At 43.2% G+C, this 21,302-nt stretch overlaps 1 protein-coding gene across 1 annotated transcript in view; it reads right to left on the bottom strand.

The window, feature by feature from the left end:
- Window positions 1-135: 135 nt before the first annotated feature.
- LOC115180802 (SH3 and PX domain-containing protein 2A-like) overlaps window positions 136-21,302 on the bottom strand; it is a 34,559-nt gene continuing 13,392 nt past the window's right edge. Inside the window, exons 3-4 of the mRNA XM_029742953.1 lie at window positions 9,483-9,511; window positions 136-272 (exon numbers count right to left, since the gene is read on the bottom strand). Coding sequence (XP_029598813.1) covers window positions 157-272; window positions 9,483-9,511 — 145 coding nt within the window. The 3' untranslated portion in view covers window positions 136-156. The remainder of the gene's footprint in view (window positions 273-9,482; window positions 9,512-21,302) is intronic.

The following is a 21,302-nucleotide window of genomic DNA, read 5'->3' as shown; positions in this document are numbered from 1 at the left end:
ACACAGGCACAAGCGTATGCACCCCACCCACGCACCACAGGAGGCTGCTGAAGGGAGGACAGCTGTTAATAATGTCTGGGAATGGAGCAAATGGAAGGGCATCGAACACATGGAAACCATGTGTTTGATCCCATTCCACTGATTCCGCTCCCACCATTACCACAAGCCCCATTCTCCCAAATTAAGGTACCACCAACCTCCTGTGCCACGCACACAAGTAGGACTACCTGAGGCCTCTTTCCTTGGACTGTCGGTAAAGCCGTACATCCATACTGTAGGCCCGAAGAAGAGAAGAAGAAAGGGAGGAAGAGAGGAAAGGGGATGTTATTCAGTCCATGATGCTCAGCACACAAACATCTCATCAACATCATATTGTTCCTGTTATTCACTCCTGATCACAAACAGCAGGATCTGAACAGTCTCTACGGTGCAAACCAAATATAATATCTTTGCCATTGTAGAGAGCACTGATTTACATCAAAACACAGTGTTTTGCAGAAAGTACTTCAGTCCGTGTTCATGTGGTTGTGATACACTGCATATGACCATCACAGAAGACTGCTATTGCAGAAATGTCTGCTGTCTTTCTTCAGCGACACATATTGTAGCAATTGAGAGTGTAACAATAGAATTGAAATAGCCTCGCATGATCCTGGGCTGACACACATTTTTCGTGGCACACCCCCCCTTCATCCCGCTCTCTCCCTCATCCCGTCCTGGATTGTCAGGGGTGGGGGGGGCGTCGGCTCCCTTCGAAGGCTCTCCCCTCCCAGGCTCCCCTCTACAAACACAGCTCAGACATCCCCATCTCGTCAGGAAATTAAATGCCACACGTCAGCAGGGTGTGTGTGTGTCAGTGTGTGTGTGTCCATCATATCAAAATCTGTGAAAACTGGGTATTAGAAAAAAGGTAGAGGAGGTGGACAAGGCAGGGGTGTCTGTCGTCATCAATGAGGTTTTACATTTTCAAATTTCCTGTCCAAAACTGTCCTTCTCTTCTCGGAAGCGCTGTCTGAAATCATCTTTCACCTGGGCACGCAGACAAAACTAGAGCTGTCTGGGCCGGCCATAAACCCCAACCATAACCAATATGAAGGGTTTTGGAACAACGACAGCATGGAACCGGCGGCCTGCAGAGAACAAGGAAAATGTCCCAACCGAATGCATAGTAGGATATCATTATCTTGAAAACATTGTGGGACATTCTCCTTGAAATAATTTCAGGAGGGAATCCATCCGAGCCAGAACACCACAGGAGGTCCCTCTACCCCACCCTGTGACCCTCGACCCCTACCACACCTTCACCCCATTCCCTCACACTCCCCCGCTGTGAGGGAAAATCCACATCCATCCATTTCAGTTTTCAAATGATATAATAAAGGTCAGAGCCTCTCTCTCGCTGTTTCTCTCTCTCTTTCTCTCCAGAGTCGCACGGAGCTGAGGAGATTGATGCTGGTCCCCCCAGGGAGGCTTGTAGAGTGTCCCGGGTCAGCCGGGTCAACCCCAGTTAACATGCACCCTCCAAACTAAACCCAGCTAGCGAGAGATGAGACGTTTCTTTCAGCGCAGCACTCAACATATGATTGATATTAACTGGAGAGTGGAGACCCGCTGCTGCATGCGCACACAGAAAGACCCACACGCACGCACACACACACACACACACATACACACTGACTGCTTAATTCCTTTCAGGGTTCTCTGATGATGGCCCACTAACCCGAGCAGACTCCAGTCACTGTGTTTTCTTTTTCCCTCCTGCTGGTATGGTGTGGGTCATTTTCCTCCTTCCACCAACCCCAAAACGTCCACATTACCCAGCAATTAAGGGACTTGTGGAAGTGACAAATAGCTTTTCTAAGGTCACTAATTTCCTGGTTTTGTTTGGAACGGCTTATTAGCCATCCGTTCCGTAATTTCATTGATTTAGTAGATTATGTTCGGAAAAGCTAGTTGCTGTCTGTCTGTCTGTCTGTCTCTCTCTCTCTCTCTCTCCACTCCTGCCTTCTCTCTGTCTCTTTCATCCATCCCCCCATAACACCTCATCCCCCCGCCTACAATCACTCTATACTATAAGCTTTCAAGCGGAGAAGAGAAATTGTGAAATATGTTTTGACTGAAAGACATTGAGACAGCTTGTCTGGTCGAAGTTCAGTTGGAAATGTATTTATTATGGATCCCTCATTAGCTGCTGCAAGGGCAGCAGCTACTCGTCCTGGGCTCCAGCAAAGTTAAGACAGATAGACCATTTTAAAAACATTACAATACATTTCACAACAGATGTCACAACACATTAAGTGTTGGAATCTGTCTGGTGGATTTTGTTGCCAAAATAACAAGTCCAATTTCCATGATGTCTTCATAACATAAAAGCATGTGAGTCAAAGCAAAGAGAGACTCTAGCATGCTGGGCCTAGTGACGGTACCTCACAGAGCTAGCTGTCAGCACACATCAGGATGTGTCCGGAAAGAAGTTACAACCACTTGTCAACCAATGCCAAGACTAGAAAAACAGATAGAAACAACCAATATTGAGATGACAGCAGTTAACAGTGAAGACACAGTATCCAACAGTGAGACAACCATTCACAATGACAAACGAGGATCACCGACAAGACAACCATTGCCAACGACAAGACTACAGCTAGAAACAACACATAACTACGAACCATTATTGAGTCACCCAAATGTGAACCAACCACTCACATTGATCACAATGACAATCGCAAACCGAGAGTGATGCTAACCATTAGCAATGACAACCACTGGCGGTGGCGATGACAAAATACTGGCGTGGAACGGCCATGAGCGGTGACAAAATAGTTGCTAACGCACCCAGCTGGGAGTCACAGAGTGTCGGTGGACAGAGTGAGGGGTGAGGCCAAATAGCGCAAGCTACATCTGTTTCGCAGTCTGGTCTGTTCCCTCTCTCTCTTTCTTCTCTCTCTCTCTTTCTTTCTTTCTTTCTTTCTTTCTTTCTTTCTTTCTTTCTTTCTCTTTCTCCACCCTCTTTCTATTTAGACTGGGACTGTGTTTGGTTCTCTCTCTCCATTTTTCACTCTCTCGCCATCCCTCCCATCTCTCTCTCCTTTTGTTTTGAGTCACGTCACTCAGTCACAGTGGGATCTGGCTGCTAAAACATTTATCTTTCTCATTTCTCTTTGGGAGAGACCTCGGCCGATACAAGAGCTAGGCAAACGCAGCTACACTCTCTCCAAGCCAACCATTACAATAGAGAGCAAATATCTCTTAGTGTTGGGCATTGTTGGACTGTCTGCTTGTATTGTCACTGCAGTGGTTTATGACTGCACTCACTGCAGCCAATGTTGGGTGAAAGAGCTATGGGTTTTCTTACTTTTATTTAATAATTTGTTTTGTACTTTTTAACCCCTTTATCCGTGATATCCAATTGGTAGTTACAGTGTTGTCCCATCGCTGTAACTCCGGTATGGACTCGGGAAAGGCGAAGTTCGAGAGCCGTGAGTCCTCCAAAAACCACAACCCTGCCAAGCCACACTGCTTCTTGACACACTGCCCATTTAACCCGGAAGCCAGCCGCACCAACGTGTCGGAGGAAACACTGCACAACTGGCGACCGAAGTCAGAGTGCATGCGCTGTGCCCGCCAAAAGGAGTCGCTAGAGCGCGATGGGACAAGCACATCCCGACCGGCCAAAACCTCCCCTAACCCGGATGGCACTGGGCCATTTGTGCACCGCCTTATGGGTGTCCTGGTCGCGGACCGGGAGACAAACCCTGGGATCAAACCCGGGTCTGTAGTGATGCCTAATAGCAAAGGATGTAACGTTGACATTTAAAGAGCTCGCTGCCTGATGAGGTTCAATGCAGAGAATGACAAGGTCCTAGTGAGGCAGGAAGAATGACTACATTTGTTGTTTCTTGGGAGGATGAGCTGTCATAACCATGTGGTGTTGTCTTCTTCCTTGTGTTACGCCCAAAAAAAGAATCACCACCCCTCTTACCATTCCTAACAAAACACACACAGGCTCGCGCACACCAACCACACACACATATACACACACACATGCAAAATCAAACGCCCACACTCCTCCTCTCCCCAGCCCGGCAGGCCCCACGTCAACCCTATTAGGCATTTCTACGTCACGCTGGAATCTTAAGCGGGATGCCATGTAAACACTAGACCAGGGCCTGAATTCAGACTGACATTCTCTTTCAACCCGTGGCCTCCACATTCACTCTGTGTGCGTCCCAAATGGCACCCTATTCTCTGTAGTGAACTACTTTTGTCCAGTGCCCTATAAGTCCTGCTTAAAAGTAGTGCACTATAAAGGGAATAGGATGCCATTTGGGAAGCAGACCTCTGTTCACTGCATCTGGCCTTCACATGCAAGGCAGAAACTCTCTAGGACTGACAGGGAGGGAAGGAGGGACCCCCTCCCATCTACTTCTGACCTTTATTTTCCTCACAGCCTTTATTACCTTGGAGGTCTTCATCTGGACTGAGGAGGTTTCGGTTTTTATATGACGATTATTCCACCACTATGTACTGTAGATTAAGCTGATATTGTGTAAAAGCTGAATGAAACATCTAAAGTTAATAGAGGAATCAGTATTAACTTGGAAAAGGTCACATAATCAGTTAGTGGTGTAGCCTATGTGCTGTAACTAACTCCATGCAATTTTGTGGCATTGCAGACATGGAGCCATGCAGACCATACTGTAAACAGAGTCTATGGGAAGGCTAACACTATGTCATCTCTAGACTTATACTGCAGCTAAGACCCAAATAAAACGCACCACAAACTACAGTAGCGTGCTACTATAACCCTGTCCCTCATGTTAACTACTGGTTCTAACATACAGCTAAGAGAGTCACTCCCTCCTATGGTGATCCCTGCTGAGGAACGAACGACAGTGATGGGGTCTAAAGTTCAGGGAACCTATATGCTGTGTTCTTATGTAGAGGGTTTCGAGTTCACATGCTGGGTCGGGAAGATGTGGCGAGACTATCTTTCATATGCAAAGAGATACCATTATTGGTCGATATCCATTAGACATGTAGCAGCACCAGCCTATCATGGGATTCCTGAAGCCCCAGCCTCCCTTCACACATAATGGGCAGGCTAGGACTTTTGCTGCCCACTTGACCTGAAATAAACATTACACTGAGGCTATAACTGGGCTCCAGAGTTTCCCCTTGTCAGGTCATGACACACACACACACACACACACACACACACACACACACACACACACACACACACACACACACACACACACACACACACACCACACACCACACACACACACACACACACACACATACCACACACACACACACACACACACACACACACACACACACACACACACACACACACACACATTATTCTTCAGTTGTACTGTTTGTATTTCCCATTTGCGTGACTGTTCTTGTCTATCAGTGTATCCGTGTTATTGTCATGTGTGATGTTTTTGTGTGGATGCCAGGAAGAATAGCTGCTGCTTCGGCAAAAGCTAATGGGGATCTCAATAAACCAGATAGGTGAACTAGGTCCTCGCCGTCCATGTAATCTCATTCAGTATGATCTAAAAGGCTAAATTGATCCTAGATCAGCACTCAGGAAGAGGATGAGGAAAAGGCACCAATGTCTTGTATCTCATTTAAAGCAGTCAGTTTCTAAAGGAATTAAATGAGGGTTCTGGTAAAAAAAAAAGAAGGATTTAATCGAATAGATGTGATCTCATTCGGGGCATTGGTGAACCTGATAGTTTAAGGAAGTGTGTTGGGTTCGTATTCTATGCTCCAAACAACTTACATTTAGCAAATTATGATTGACTTTGATTAACTGCTATTAGTCATTCTGATTAAACTCAATGTATTTCAAGCATGTTGGAACTGATTTTAAAAACAGATTGAAAGAAAGTAAGACCAAAGTTAGAAGGAAAAGAAGTTGAAGGTAAATTATTACAGTATAATATTACTGCAAAGCACCCTGATATCACCATGCAATATAACAAACAATCTGAAAATCATATTGACTTGTAGATATGGGCAGTCAGCCACTACTAAACTATCAAAAAGTTGCCTTTTAGGCTTCAGAACGAACGGAAATGTCATTGATCATTAACCACAAAGCATTTCCTGCTGTTTTCTATTTAAAAATTCATGCAAAAGTCTGACTTGTGCTTCTCCCTTCACTCTCCCAACCTATGTGTGTGGGGAAAGAGAAATATTAAAAGGGATAGTTCACCTAAATGACCAAATCTACTTATTGGTCTTATTGGTCTTACCCTGAAAGCAGTCCATGGACAAGAACAGAGGACCATCCATGCTTTTGTTTTGTTTATTTAGCCACTGTCACCAACCGCTTACTTAGCTAGCTAGCTAGCATTTTCTAAACCCATAGAAGTCCAATATTAGCATGTTTCGGCTGAACTATCCCTTAAAGAACCACATATTGGTTGAGCTATCCCTTTAAGATGCACATATTTGTTGAGCTATCCCTTTACAATGCACATATTGGTTGAGCTATCGCTTTAATGCACATATTGATTGAGCTATCCCTTTGAGATGCACATATTGGTTGAGCTATCCCTTTAAGATGCACATATTGGTTGAGCTATCGCTTTAAGATGCACATATTGGTTGAGCTATCGCTTTAAGATGCACATATTGGTTGAGCTATCGCTTTAAGATGCACATATTGGTTGAGCTATCCCTTTAAGATAGAACATAGCACGGATAAGATGGCGCTGATAGACATGATCACCCTGTTTCTAGCTCCTAGCTAACTTCGCAATAAGCATTTCGCTACACCTACGATAACATGTGCAAATCTGTGTAGGCAACCAATAAACTTTGATTTGATTATGGTGACTCACGCACGTACATCTTATGCTATGGCTAAGCAACTATTTCTATATCATCACCATGCTAACACGTTAAGATGGCTAATGTCGACCTCAAAACCTTTTTAAGTATGAATGTATGGATAAACAGCTTAGTCACAGCATATATTTGACCCACTGAACAAGTTCATATTCCATAGGTCAGTCATATTGAATAGCCTAGTATACAATAAGAGGAAGTCATATGTTCTTCATATGTTCTACTACACACATACACCCATCCAGCCAAGTCCTGCCAGGTCTTTGACCATGGGGGTTGGCAAGAAAGCACAAACAGATCTGGAACCAGGCTAACCCACCCACTTTCCAATACAGTAGTGATACAGTATACACATTGGTGTCTCCCTCTAGAATCTGCCCCAGCATCCTTCACACTCTACATTAATTTCATGTACAGTTGAAGTCGGAAGTTTACATACACTTAGGTTGGAGTCATTAAAACTCGTTTTTCAACCACTCCACAAATTTCTTGTTAACAAAGTTTTGGCAAGTTGGTTAGGACATCTACCTTGTGCAATTGTTTACAGACAGATTATTTCACTTATAATTCACTGTATCACAATTTCAGTGGGTCAGAAGTTTACATGCACTAAGTTGACTGTGCCTTTAAACATCTTGGAAAATTCCAGAAAATGATGTCATGGCTTTAGAAGCTTCTAAAAGGCTAATTGACATCATTTGAGTCAATTGGAGGTGTACCTGTGGATGTATTTCAAGGCCTACCTTCAAACTCAGTGCCTCTTCGCTTGACATCATGGGAAAATCAAAAGAAATCAGCCAAGACCTCAGAAAAAAAATTGTAGACCTCCACAAGTCAGGTTCATCCTTGGGAGCAATTTCCAAATGCCTGAAGTTACCACATTCATCTCTACAAACAATAGTACGCAAGTATAAACACCATGGGACCACGCAGCTGTCATACCGCTCAGGAAGGAGATGCAGTCTCCTAGAGATGAACGTACTTTGGTGCGAAAAGTGCAAATCAATCCCAGAACAACAGCAAAGAACATTGTGAAGATGCTGGAGGAAACAGGCACAAAAGTATTTATATCCACAGTAAAACGAGTCCTATATTGACATAACCTGAAAGGCCGCTCAGCAAGGAAGAAGGCACTGCTCCAAAACTGCCATTAAAAAGCCAGATTACGGTTTGCAACTGCACATGGGGACAAAGATCGTACTTTTTGGAGAAATATCCTCTGGTCTGATGAAACAAAAATAGAACTGTTTGGCCATAATGACCTTCATTATGTTTGGTGGAAAAGGGGGAGGCTTGCAAGCCGAAGAACACCATCCCAACCGTGAAGCACGGGGGTGGCAGCATCATCTTGTGGGGGTGCTTTTCTGCAGGAGGGACTGGTGAACTTCACAAAATAGATGGCTCACGAGGAAGGAAAATTAGGTGGATATATTGAAGCAACATCTCAAGACATCAGTCAGGAAGTTAAAGCTTGGTCGCAAATGGGTCTTCCAAATGGACAATGACCCCAAGCATACTTCCAAAGTTGTGGCAAAATGGCTTAAGGACAACAAAGCCAAGGTATTGGAGTGGCCATCACAAAGCCCTGACATCAATCCTATAGAAAATTTGTGGGCAGAACTGAAAAAGCATGTGCGAGCAAGGAGGTCTACAAACCTGACTCAGTTACACCAGCTCTGTCAGGAGGAATGGGCCAAAATTCACCCAACTTATTGTGGGAAGCTTGTAGAAGACTACCCAAAACAATTGAAAGGCAATGCTACCAAGTACTAATTGAGTGGATGTAAACTGAAAATAAATAAAAGCTGAAATAAATCATTCTCTCAACTATTATTCTGACATTTCACATTCTTAAAATAAAGTGGTGATCCTAACTGACCTAACACAGGGAATTTTTACTAGGATTAAATGTCAGGAATTGTGAAAAACTTAGTTTAAATGTATTTGGCTAAGGTGTATTTGGCTAAGGTGTATGTCATACAAAGCAATCTCTATTCCTTAAACCAAAGGCCACAGCCAAGAAATATTTTAACGGCTTTGGTTGTGCCCTAAATGGCTCCCTATTCCCTCTATAGTGCACTATTTTTGACCATAGGGCTCTGGACAAAAGTAATGCACTATATAGGGAATTCGATGCCATTTAGGATGCAATCTGTCTCTCCCCACAACAGAAAATAATTAATCCTGGCAGACAGAACAGGAACATCAACGGCTATCCTTGCTGAGACATCCCCAGGAGTTTCAATACTTTATCGACCCCACCCAAGGCTGAAGGCAAGACGAGGCTATACAAAGGGTTTGTTCAGTTGGAACGCATCCCAAAAACACTGGTCAACAGTCTGTCACTGTTCTGTTCCGTTAGCGGACAAGTAAACAAAACCCACATTGACAGATAGACATGAAAGCGACAGTTAAAGGGATGACAGATCATTCAGTGCTACAGGTTGAAGAAGAAGGGGGGGTAAGGTTTCCCTCCATCTACTTAAGTCAATCAATTGCTCTATAGAGGATAGTCTGCTGACAGAATTACAATGTCTTACAACATACATACTGTAGAAAACATGAAGACACTTTAAATCAATAGGGCAGTGGAAAGACAGGTGCCTTACCTGATTTGCGCTTGGATGATCCATAGTCCCTAAAAAAGAAGCAACAACAGAGGGACATGATGAGAGTCAAGGGAAGGACAGCAGCACAGAGGAGACACACGTACGGTGTCTGTCACTCCTTGACCTCATTAACATACACACACACGTACACACACACAGCTCAGCCCGCACGCAGAGACAGAGAGAGGCGTGTGTGTGTGTGTGTCTGAGAGGAGTGAGTGAGTGAGCAATTATGAGAGTATGAGAGAGAGAGAGAGAGAGAGAGAGAGTTGAATGAGTAGGGCCAACTGACAACCTGATCATGTGACGTTTGAAACAGCACCACCATCCGCCCTCCCTCCCTCCCTCCTCTTCAACTCCCCTTTCCTCATGTCCTCCATCAGAGAGAAAGAGAGGGAGGATCTGTTTAAGTCTTCTTAATGGATTATTATTGGATTATGTTGCTAGCTAAACTACGGCTAAATTAAGGATATGCGAACTGCGGAGCAGAACTAGCCCTGCTGAATGGGTGTGTGTTGTGGTGTGCTGTGCTATGCTATGCTGTGACTGCTGATGGCGAGAGAGAGAGAGAGAGAGAGAGAGAGAGAGAGAGAGAGAGAGAGAGAGAGTGTGTGTGTGTGTGTTAACTGCAGAGGGCAGAATGATGCTTGGAATAGCTTGGTGTTTCATCAGGATGACGATGCAGTTAGTGGTCTTTTTAATGAGGTTAAGGAAATTATTCTCTTGGGCTGTCGCTGTGAATGAACACACACACACACACACTTCACCCAAGACCAAAAGACCAATCCAAGGTCTGTAGCCATCTCTGTCTACCCTTTCAGAGTCAATGCCCTGCCTCAATTAGCCTCTTTGTAGCTCTCCACAGAGGATCATGAATAATGCCCTTATATTGTTCTAATGGCCAGCCAAGTGAGGTCAGAATACTGTCCATTGTGACCAGACGGACTCTAGCTCCTACCCTGGTGTCATCAGTGGTCAGCCGCTCTGGGCAGATGACCCTCCAGCTAAAGAGAAACAACTGAAGCTATTGTATTCAGCTGACAGTGAGACTATAGTTAGAGCTGGGATTTTAATGGAAATAATCTGTGGAAGGAGAATTCTTGCATCAGCTAGCAGGATATTTGCTTTTTCTGTCCTTGGTCCTGCCTGCTGCAGTGTTGGCAATGCTGCCAATATCCTCTTCTTTATGGGTGATAGAGATTTCCAGGATTTTCAACATTTTATGTTCACTTTCTTAGGATCCACTGCTACGCTTCTATAGACATCCAGATATATATGTCCATATAGATATACCCACATAGAACAACAACACCAATTCTATATATTTCTAGAATTTTACATGATAGAATTCTATGATTCTATATTCTGTAGTTCTATGATTATTTGGTAGATATTTCTACAAAAATCTCACAATTCAACTCCAATCACAAACGTCTGTTTTGTATTGAACACACCTTAACACTACTCTACACTAGTGTAATGTCAGTGCTGTCAACCTATAACCCCATAACAACGGCCCACCTAGCTATGCCAGTCCCCAGTGTTGGAGAGTTAACAGGAGAAGAGGTCTCACTTACAGAGTTTACAACACAATGTGACCTGAGCTAGGGGTAGTGGGCTACCAGGGCCTTTAAAACTACACAGACACAGAGGGATGGCTCCCAGGTTGACAGTCAAAACCTAAATAGTGGAGGAGAGGAGAGGAGAGGAGAGGAGAGGAGAGGAGAGGAGAGGAGAATCAGGGACATATTTTCAAGTTGAATATCTTTTTAAGCACTTAAAACACTAAAATACTAACTCAATCAATACTTAACTTGCACAGATAGTACAAGTAAACTGCCTTCCATGTTTCACGCTGTGTAGTAAGGAAAGGGCTTGTTTGGCCGAACACCGCAGCAGGCTGAAAAGTACTTAATTGTACTCCTCTACCCTGGAGACTGTTAAACAATGCCTGCTGAGCTTCATTTACATGGCAAACCTGTCCTGAACATCTTATAAAGAATTCAAAATCAAGAAAAGTCAACTGCGTAAGCACTTTTTCGTCCAACTGTAAATGTTGTGCATCAACCAAAACCAGCAACTTCAGCTTTGGAATGTCTGTCTAGTTCTTTCTATTAGCAATACTGTGCATCGTCATCGTGTTGAGTGAGATAGATGGATCCACGGAAATAGAATGACTATTATATGGATGGATCAACAATGACAGACTCACAGTAGCTAACTAATAACCCTTCATACTTGAGAACAAGAACAGTCTCCTGGTTAAATCGATACTGTGTGTGTTTCGATTCAGTTATTAACTATGTCCTGGTAAACTGGGTCGTACAGTATTCATTAGAGTACAACGTGTACAGTTTTGCAATGGGAAACGAACAAGCCTTTGTTATTAGACAAGTTATAATCGCTCCCTCTTTTAGTCTGTTGTCCTCTATTTGGTGCCTAATGAATAGGACCCTGATAAAGGTCAAACCAAAAACGCTTTGAGGTGTATTATCTTCAGGGGCGCAACTTTCACTGGGGACGGGGGTGGACATGTGACATTTATTTGGATACATCCGTAACAAGAAGCTAATGAGTCGCGATTTCGCCTGGCATAGAAACGGTGCTCACTCGTCACAACACTGCTGTTCAGAGGAGCTAGCCAACAACACAGCTAGAGTAATACAATCACTTCAAACTGAAGCTGGAAATACAGCAAATTAGCTGCATTTGGTTTTACCTTTTTTCAATTTATATTTGTTTGTATATATCCATAAAAATGATGCCAGCTGATTCATGATTTCGATTGGCTGAGAAACGCTGCCTGCCTGTCTGTCTCGTCCTGACTCCCAACACGTTCATTACTATGGGACAGTTGGAGATGGAATTTGACTATTGAAACAATGTTGCAAATGTTGGAGAGACAGACAGCAAGGTTAATACAAATCTCCACTGTTGAAAACTAAATGTTAGTCTAAAAGAAATGTGAGATAATGTCTAGATGCTTTTTATAGTGGAGTTCAAGTTTATAAAGTGCCTGGTTGGGTTGATGAGACAGTGGATTGCACAGTCAGATGGAACAGAGTAAATAAGCATTTTAACGTCATAGATTTAGCCGATGGTAACTTGTGGAATAGACACCGGCTGGAAAGCGCTTTTAACCAATCAGCACTCAGGATTAGACCCACCCGTTGTATATATATATATATTATGCTCCCCCCACTTCTAAAACCAAAGTTGCGCCCCTGATTATCATCATATGATGGTCCTGAGCTTAGCTAAGCATTCAGGAATTTCATTAAACCCTCAACAACAGAGTGGGCTACATACATCTACTCAACAAACTGTTAAGTATGTGTAAACATTGACATAAATTATCCCATTAACCTAGCATTAGCCTACAGTAGCAGCTAACCTCTAGCTAGTGTTAAATACAAGTAAACATTGACCTAAATTAGCCCATTAGCGGAGTTAGCCTAGCCTAGCCGCTACGCTAATAGCTAGGTCGCATCCAGGTTAGGCTTGTGGTCAATGGGACCAGGGATGGTTATTTTTGGCAGTTTTGAGTCCAGGGTTTTTTGGGAGGCATCTGAAAGACATTATGGGGGGCCCTAGTGACCAGTTTACTCTAGCCTGAAATAATACTGTTCCCCCGGGGGTGAGGCGTGAGTTCTGGCCGATAGCTCCCTTCCTATGTATTGTAATGAGAGAAATATTTTAAGGACAGAGGAAGGTGAAAAGGAGGGGGGAAATATGTAAGTATATTGTTGAATATTTCAAGAGGGTGTGTGTGTGGTTTCTGAGGGCTAGTGTTCCCCCTTTACAGGCAGTGGGAATCAAAATGCTGTCTCCATTTCAAAATAAATATTTGTTCTTTCTGTACAACCATGCTAAATTTAGAAGACTGATCACACATGGCAGCAGAAGTTAAAGGTCAATGACCTTTATATGTCTAGGAAGTCCTGTCACTCGAAGATTCCAGGGCGAAAAGTGAAATCCGACTGATTACAGTAACTGATCTGTCCGTAGGCCTACACACGTACACAAACATGAGCATGTCATCACTCCGCTCAATCACTGAACGCACATTTAGGAAGCCGTGAGGCCAGTTAAACAGATCTACTGACTGATTGATTAGCAGGTCAAACAAATGTGACCTCTGACCCTCTGTGATATAGGTCAGTAGCGAGGACACTAGGTTAGTCAAGCCATTCCTAAACCCCTGTGAATGGAGACCTTCCATTCCTCTTTTATGTTCGGTACCAGCCGGTCCCAAATCACTCCCTAACCCTCCCCTTGGCCCTAACCCTTCAATGTTTTCAGATCTCAAAGGTCTGGGTATAAGCAGTGTAGTGGGGGGGCTTCCACCATATTGCTTCTACCTTACAGATCTACAAACATTGAAGGGTTGGGGCAAAAAGGAGGGTTAAGGAACTATTTGGGACCGGCTTTAAATCCTGTGAGCTACTATCCAAACCAGGCAATCTGTTTCTTATTGACAGTGTATGAACTGGAACAGATTGAGAGATAAAGGCTGAGGGGGTCTTTAGCTTCAGTAGTAACATGATGGTTGTGCACTAATTACACCCAATGGCCCCCAGAGTTTGGCCTGGTGGTTTGAATGTGAATGTGCACTTCTCCAAATGAATCTGTCCCTCCTTCCTCTCTCTCTCTCCCCTCCCTCTCTCTCTCTTGCCTTCTCAATTCAATTCAAAGGGCTTTATTGGCATGGGAAACATATGTTTACATTGCCAAAGCAAGTTAAATAGATCATAAACAAAAGTGAAATGAACAATCAAAAATGAACAGTAAACGTTACACTCACAAAAGTTTCAAAGGAATAGAGACATTTCAAATGTCTATGTACAGCGGTAAAGTATCTCTCTCTCTCTCTCACTCTCTCTCTCTCTCTCTCACTCTCTCTCTCTCTCTCTCTGTCCCTCCCTCCCTAAGTAAACCCAATCTGAACCTCAGGCCCCTTAGCCAAACCCCTCTAACCTGAACTCGAAATCCCTGAGGAGTACCATATCACCACCCCTCAACTCTCCCCCCTAATTATTGGGCCAAGGCTCAAGCTCCCACTAGCAACCCTCCCTTAAAATGGTACAGAGAATCAATTACCCCCCACAAACACACACACATACACACACAATTACCCCCCCTCCCCTAACACACACCCCATCCCTTGTTTCTAATTAGCCAAAAAAAAAGCCCAGTCTGTTGATTGGAGACTTACACCATCACTAGGGACAACACAATGCTACTTAGCTCATAGCCTGCGGAGAGGCCCCAACAGCTGACCAATCACTTGAGTCCATGACTTATCTCAGTTATAATCTGATAAGAAGACTGAAGACCGGGACCACTGTCACTCAAAGGGAGTTGTAGTTGTTATTTACAAGAAGGTGGTGAACAATGTGAGTTCTGAGCAATGATGATGTCAGATAGCGCCGACATATTTAGCATATTTAGCTCCAAAGCAACTTTGTACAAGTATTTCGCTACACCCGCAATAACATCTGCTAAATATGTGTATGTGACCAACCAAATTTGATTTGATTTGATAGTATGATAGAGTATAAAAATGTTCATCCTTCATTCAGTCAGAGAGGGATTATAATACAATATTCTAAGTGCATCTATTAATGAACAATACTGTACTGTCTAGCCTAGTTTGAGCACTGATACAGGTGCTGTGGAAATGGCCATTCCATTCAAATTCATCCACAATTTAAATCACAGCTAAAAGAAAGTGTGAAAATTCCCATGTCAGACAGAGGAAAAGAGCGAGAGTCTTAAAAACGACCAGAAAGACAAGGAATCTTGTCTGGAAATCTATCTCTCACAGGAACAGCCCGGGGCCAAAATTTACATAAATAATGACAGAGAAAAAAAACGGACAGAAAAATACCAGACAGTGGACACATTTATCTCTGATGGAAAGCCCCCTGGGACACTTTTCTCCCTACTGTAGTTCGGAGCCACAGGGTCACTGGCTGCAGCCCTGCAGTCTGCACTGTATTCCAGCTGATCTGGGTCTAGACAGCTGTTTCCACATACGGCCATTTACATCGAGGAGAACGCCACCTCGTGGTGAGTTTTTGGAATGAACATGACCATGCTGCTGTACTTGAGGGAAATGCTTAAAAGGGAAGATTCAAGATGTCTTTAATGTGTTGGTTGTTGATTCCAGGTGAAACACAAGCTCACAAGCATATATTTCAAGCTAATTTGTGCAAAGAAGGATCAACAAATGAATTGCACATGTTTTGAGGCTTTGACACTGCTGTGTGTAATAGGTAAAGACTGAAAGATAGACTGACGCTACACAGAGAAAGACTTGACATACAAAGAATGTACATCTCATTTAAGACATAAAAGATGAAGAACTCTCATTTGAAAACCAAGTTGAGCTATTCTAAGGCACATCAATGACATCAGGCTTGAATTTGTCTCTCTGTTGCAGTACTCCCATTCACAGGCAGATGTCCCTAATATCAACTTCAATGTCAATTTAAATATTTGCACATCATTACAACACTGTATATAGACTTAATATGACATTTGTAATGTCTTTATTCTTTTAGAACTTATATAAGTGTAAGGTTTACTGTTAATTTTTCTTGTTTATTTCACTTTTGTTTATTATCTATTTCACTTGCTTTGGCAATGTAAACATATGTTTCCCATGCCAATAAAATACAAAAGGGAAAATAAATAAACATAAATATAGGTTGTATTTACAATGGTGTTATATCCCTGCACCTCACAAACAGACTATAACTGATCTGGATCCCTCAAGGTCTGCCCTTTTCAAGATGTGATTGGTGGGATTGATTTTTACTGTACAGAGACACATGGCCCTAGTGGAATCAGATCATGGTCTGAGAATTCAATCTACCTTATCAGCCGTGCCCTTTGGAAAGGTTTGACTCATTCTCTTGACTCAGTTTGAAACAGCTATAGGAGTAGTCTTGTTCCAGTCCTAACACTACCAGTCTGGTAGGCAAGGTACTAAAGGAGTAGCAGAGGCTACTGTAGGAGTAACAAAGGGTACTATAGGAGTAGCAGAGGGTACTACAGGAGTAGCAAAGGGTACTATAGGAGTAGCAGAGGGTACTATAGGAGTAGCAGAGGGTACTATAGGAGTAGCAGAGGGTACTACAGGAGTATCAGAGGGTACTGTAGGAGTAGCAGAGGGTACTATAGGAGTAGCAGAGGATACTATAGAAGTAACATAGGGTACTATAGGAGTAGCAGAGGGTACTGTAGAAGTAACAGAGGGTACTGTAAGAGTAGCAGAGGGTACTATAGGGGTAACAGAGGGTACTATAGGAGTAACAGAAGGTATTGTAGGAGTAACAGAGGGTATTATAGGAGTAACATAGGGTACTATAGGAGTAGCAAAGGGTACTATAGGAGTAGCAGAGGATATTATAGGAGTAACAGAGAGTACTGTAGGAGTAGCAGAGGATACTATAGGAGTAGCAGAGGGTACTATAGGAGTAGCAGAGGATACTATAGAAGTAACATAGGGTACTATAGGAGTAGCAGAGGGTACTGTAAGAGTAGCAGAGGGTACTATAGGAGTAACAGAGGGTACTATAGGAGTAACAGAAGATATTGTAGGAGTAACAGAGGGTATTATAGGAGTAACATAGGGTACTATAAGAGTAGCAAAGGGTACTATAGGAGTAGCAGAGGATATTATAGGCGTAACAGAGAGTACTGTAGGAGTAGCAGAGGACACTATAGGAGTAGCAGAGGGTAACAGAGGGTACTATAGGAGTAGCAGAGGATACTTTAGGACTAACAGAGGGTACGGTAGGAGTAACAGAGGGTACTATAGGAGTGGCAGAGGGTACTATAAGAGTAACAGAGGGCACGGTAAGAGTAACAGAAGTAACAGGAGTAACAGAGGGTACTGTAGGATTGACAGAGGATACTATAGGAGTAGCAAAGGGTACTATAGGAGTAACAGAGGGTACGGTAGGAGTAACAGATGATAGTATAGGAGTATCAGAGGGTACTACAGGAGTATCAGAGGGTACTGTAGGAGTAGCAGAGGGTACTATAGGAGTAGCAGAGGATACTATAGAAGTAACATAGGGTACTGTAAGAGTAACAGAGGGTACTAGAGGAGTAACAGAGGGTACTATAGGAGTAACAGAAGGTACTGTAGGAGTAACAGAGGGTATTATAGGAGTAACATAGGGTACTATAAGAGTAGCAAAGGGTACTATAGGAGTAGCAGAGGGTATTATAGGATTAACAGATGGTACTATAGGAGTAACAGAGGGTACAGTAGGAGTAACAGAGGGTACTATAGGAGTAGCAGAGGGTATTTAAAGGAGTAACAGAGGGTACAGCAGGAGTAACAGAGAGTACTAAAGGAGTAGCAGAGGATACTATAGGACTAACAGAGGGTAATATAGGAGTAGCAGAGGGTATTATAGGAGTAACATAGGGTACTATAGGAGTAACAGACTGTACTGTAGGAGTCGCAGAGGGTACAACAGGAGTAACATAGGGTACTATAGGAGTAGCAAACAGTAATATAGGAGCAACAGAGGGTACTATAGGAGTACAATTGGGTAATAAAGGAGTAACAGAGGGTACTGTATGAGTAATAGAGGATACTATAGGAGCAGCAGAGGATACTATAGGAGTAACAGACTGTACTGTAGGAGTCGCAGAGGGTATTATAGGAGTAACAGAGGGTACCATAGTTGTCGCAGAGGGTACTATAGGAGTAGCAGAGGGTACTATAGGAGTAGCAGAGGATACTATAGGAGTAACAGAGGGTACTGTAGGAGTACCAGAGGGTACTGTAAGAGTAGCAGAGGGTACTATAGGAGTAACAGAGGGTACTATAGGAGTAACAGAAGGTACTGTAGGAGTAACAGAGGGTATTATAGGAGTAACATAGGGTACTATAGGAGTAGCAAAGGGTACTATAGGAGTAGCAGAGGATACTATAGGAGTAACAGATGGTACTATAGGAGTATCAGAGGGTACTATAGGAGTACAATTGGGTATTATAGGAGTAACAGAGGGTACTGTAGGAGTAATAGAGGATACTATAGGAGCAGCAGAGGATACTATAGGAGTAACAGACTGTACTGTAGGAGTCGCAGAGGGTACAATAGGAGTAACATAGGGTACTATAGGAGTAGCAGAGGGTATTATAGGAGTTACAGAGGGTACAGTAGGAGTAACAGAGGGTACTATAGGAGTAGCAGAGGGTATTTAAAGGAGTAACAGAGGGTACGGCAGGAGTAACAGAGGGTACTAAAGGAGTAGCAGAGGATACTATAGGACTAACAGAGGGTACTATAGGAGTAGCAGAGGGTATTATAGGAGTAGCAGAGGATACTATAGGACTAACATAGGGTACTATAGGAGTAGCAGAGGGTACTATAGGAGTAGCAGAGGATACTATAGGAGTATCAGAGGGTACTATAGGAGTACAATTGGGTATTATAGGAGTAACAGAGGGTATTGTAGGAGTAATAGAGGATACTATAGGAGCAGTAGAGGATACTATAGGAGTAACAGACTGTACTGTAGGAGTCGCAGAGGGTACAACAGGAGTAACATAGGGTACTATAGGAGTAGCAGACAGTAATATAGGAGCAACAGAGGGTACTATAGGAGTAACATAGGGTACTATAGGAGTAGCAGAGGGTAGTGTAGGAGTAACAGAGGGTACTGTAGGAGTAACAGAAGGTATTACAGGAGTAACATAGGGTACTATAGGAGTAGCAGAGGATACTATAGGAGTAACAGAGGGTACTGTAGGAGTAACATAGGGTACTACAGGAGTAGCAGAGGGTACTATAAGAGTATCTATAGGAGGGAAAGTACAGTATAAAAAGTGTGCCATTCAATCTGGTGTTACTAATAACCAACACATGCCTCATCAATGATATTATTAATGGCTTGTTAATGAAAGTTACTATAAAGTGTTACCCTATTGAGCATAAAAAGGATGTATTTGTGTTTTACTGTGCATTCTAACAGCAGTTTGCCTATTTTTGTTAGGGTCTTTATGAGACAATGTGAGACAGTGTTCAGGTGGGCCTCCACGCTTCAGCAAACAAAGGAAAGGGGGTGCTCGACAACAATGTGAGACAGTGTTCTTGTCTAGACTGTCAAGCTCAAGAGCTAACTCTACACTATCAATCTTCCACCCCTAAGCCCCATACTCTCCCTAGGGTCCCTCTTCGCCCCCACTCCTAACCCTCCTCCTCATCCTTTCCTCTCCTCCTTTTACAGTAACTGATGAGGTGGACACTTTTCACCACACTGACTGCTGCACTGACTGAGACTATTTATCATACTCATGTACACACACACACACACACACACACACACACACACACACACACACACACACACACACACACACACACACACACACACACACACACACACACACACACACACACACACACACACATCTGTGCTAACACACACAGACACCGTATGTCCCAGTGCTGAACTGTACTGTTACTGTGCCTCAGTATTAGGATGACATGTCAGCAAATAATACTGATAAACTAATTCCCCCAACTGCCAATCCTAACAACACAGATAACATCAAAACCCCAACACTAGCAATCTGACTTGTTACACCATTGCAAAACAATTACTCAACTTCTATTCTTCCATTGAGCCGTTCAGTTTTGAAATGAACACACACAAAGCAGCATTTCAAAATATAATTCCGTGTCCAAATGGAGTGAGCTGCCATTCTGTCTGTGTTTGTGTGTGTGTGTGTGTGTTCCGTTTGAAAATCAACACACACATTAGGAGGGCCCTACGCTCCGACACACACACATATATCAGTTTGTATGCCAGGCTAGGTTCAAAGTGGTTTTGCCACTGATTCGAAAGCTGAAACAGAGCATATCACTTTGGATACAATGCTATGGGCCTCCCAATACTCTGGGTAGACCAGTATTGATTACAAGGGGCAGGAAGTAGTAGCTTTTCCATCAGGGTTGAGTGGCTAAAGCTGTTAGCTGGAGCTGTTAGCCTGCTGCTACATCTGGCCTATCTGTTACACAGGCAGCCCTGAGGGAGACACAGGGGGAGGTGGAGAGAGGTGGAGAGATCACTGACTGAGGTAAGAGAGGAAGTTGGGACAATGGAGCAGGAGGAGGGAGGGAGGATATGTTGTATGGTCTGGTAGTCACAGTCAGAGACAGACTGCTACCATATTATACACAGGTACAAAAGTACACATATATATAAGCTCTATCTAGAACAGCGACCTCTGGTAAGACAAGCGGTGGCGGTCTATGTACAATGGGGGGGGAAAGTATTTGATCCCCTGCTGATTTTGTACCTTTGCCCACTGATAAAGAAAGGATCAGTCTATAATTTTAATGGTAGGTTTATTTGAACAGTGAGAGACAGAATAACAACAAAAATATCCAGAAAAACACATGTCAAAAATGTTATAAATTGATTTGCATTTTAATGAGGGAAATAAGTATTTGACCCCCTCTCAAATAGAAAGATTTCTGGCTCCTGTCACATCCTGACCTGTAAAGGGGTTATTTGTTATTATAGTTTGGTCAGGACGTGGCAGGGGGTGTTTGTTTTATGTGGTTCGGGGTTTGTTGGTTTATGTGTTTTGTAGAGGGGTGTTTGTTTAGATTAATCCGGGGTTTTTGGTTAGGTTCTATGTTGTGTATTTCTATGTCTGATCTAGGGTGTTTAGTTCTATGTTTAGTTTATTGGGATTGGGCCTTCAATTTGAGGCAGCTGTTTCTCGTTGCCTCTGATTGAAGGTCCTATATATATGGGTGTGTTTGTTATGGGTATTGTGGG

The sequence above is a fragment of the Salmo trutta genome, unplaced genomic scaffold (genome assembly GCF_901001165.1).
Source record: "Salmo trutta unplaced genomic scaffold, fSalTru1.1, whole genome shotgun sequence".
Classification (NCBI taxonomy): Eukaryota; Metazoa; Chordata; class Actinopteri; order Salmoniformes; family Salmonidae; genus Salmo; species Salmo trutta.
The sequence above is the reverse complement of the archived record's forward strand: the minus strand, read 5'-3'. Positions and strand labels throughout refer to the sequence as shown.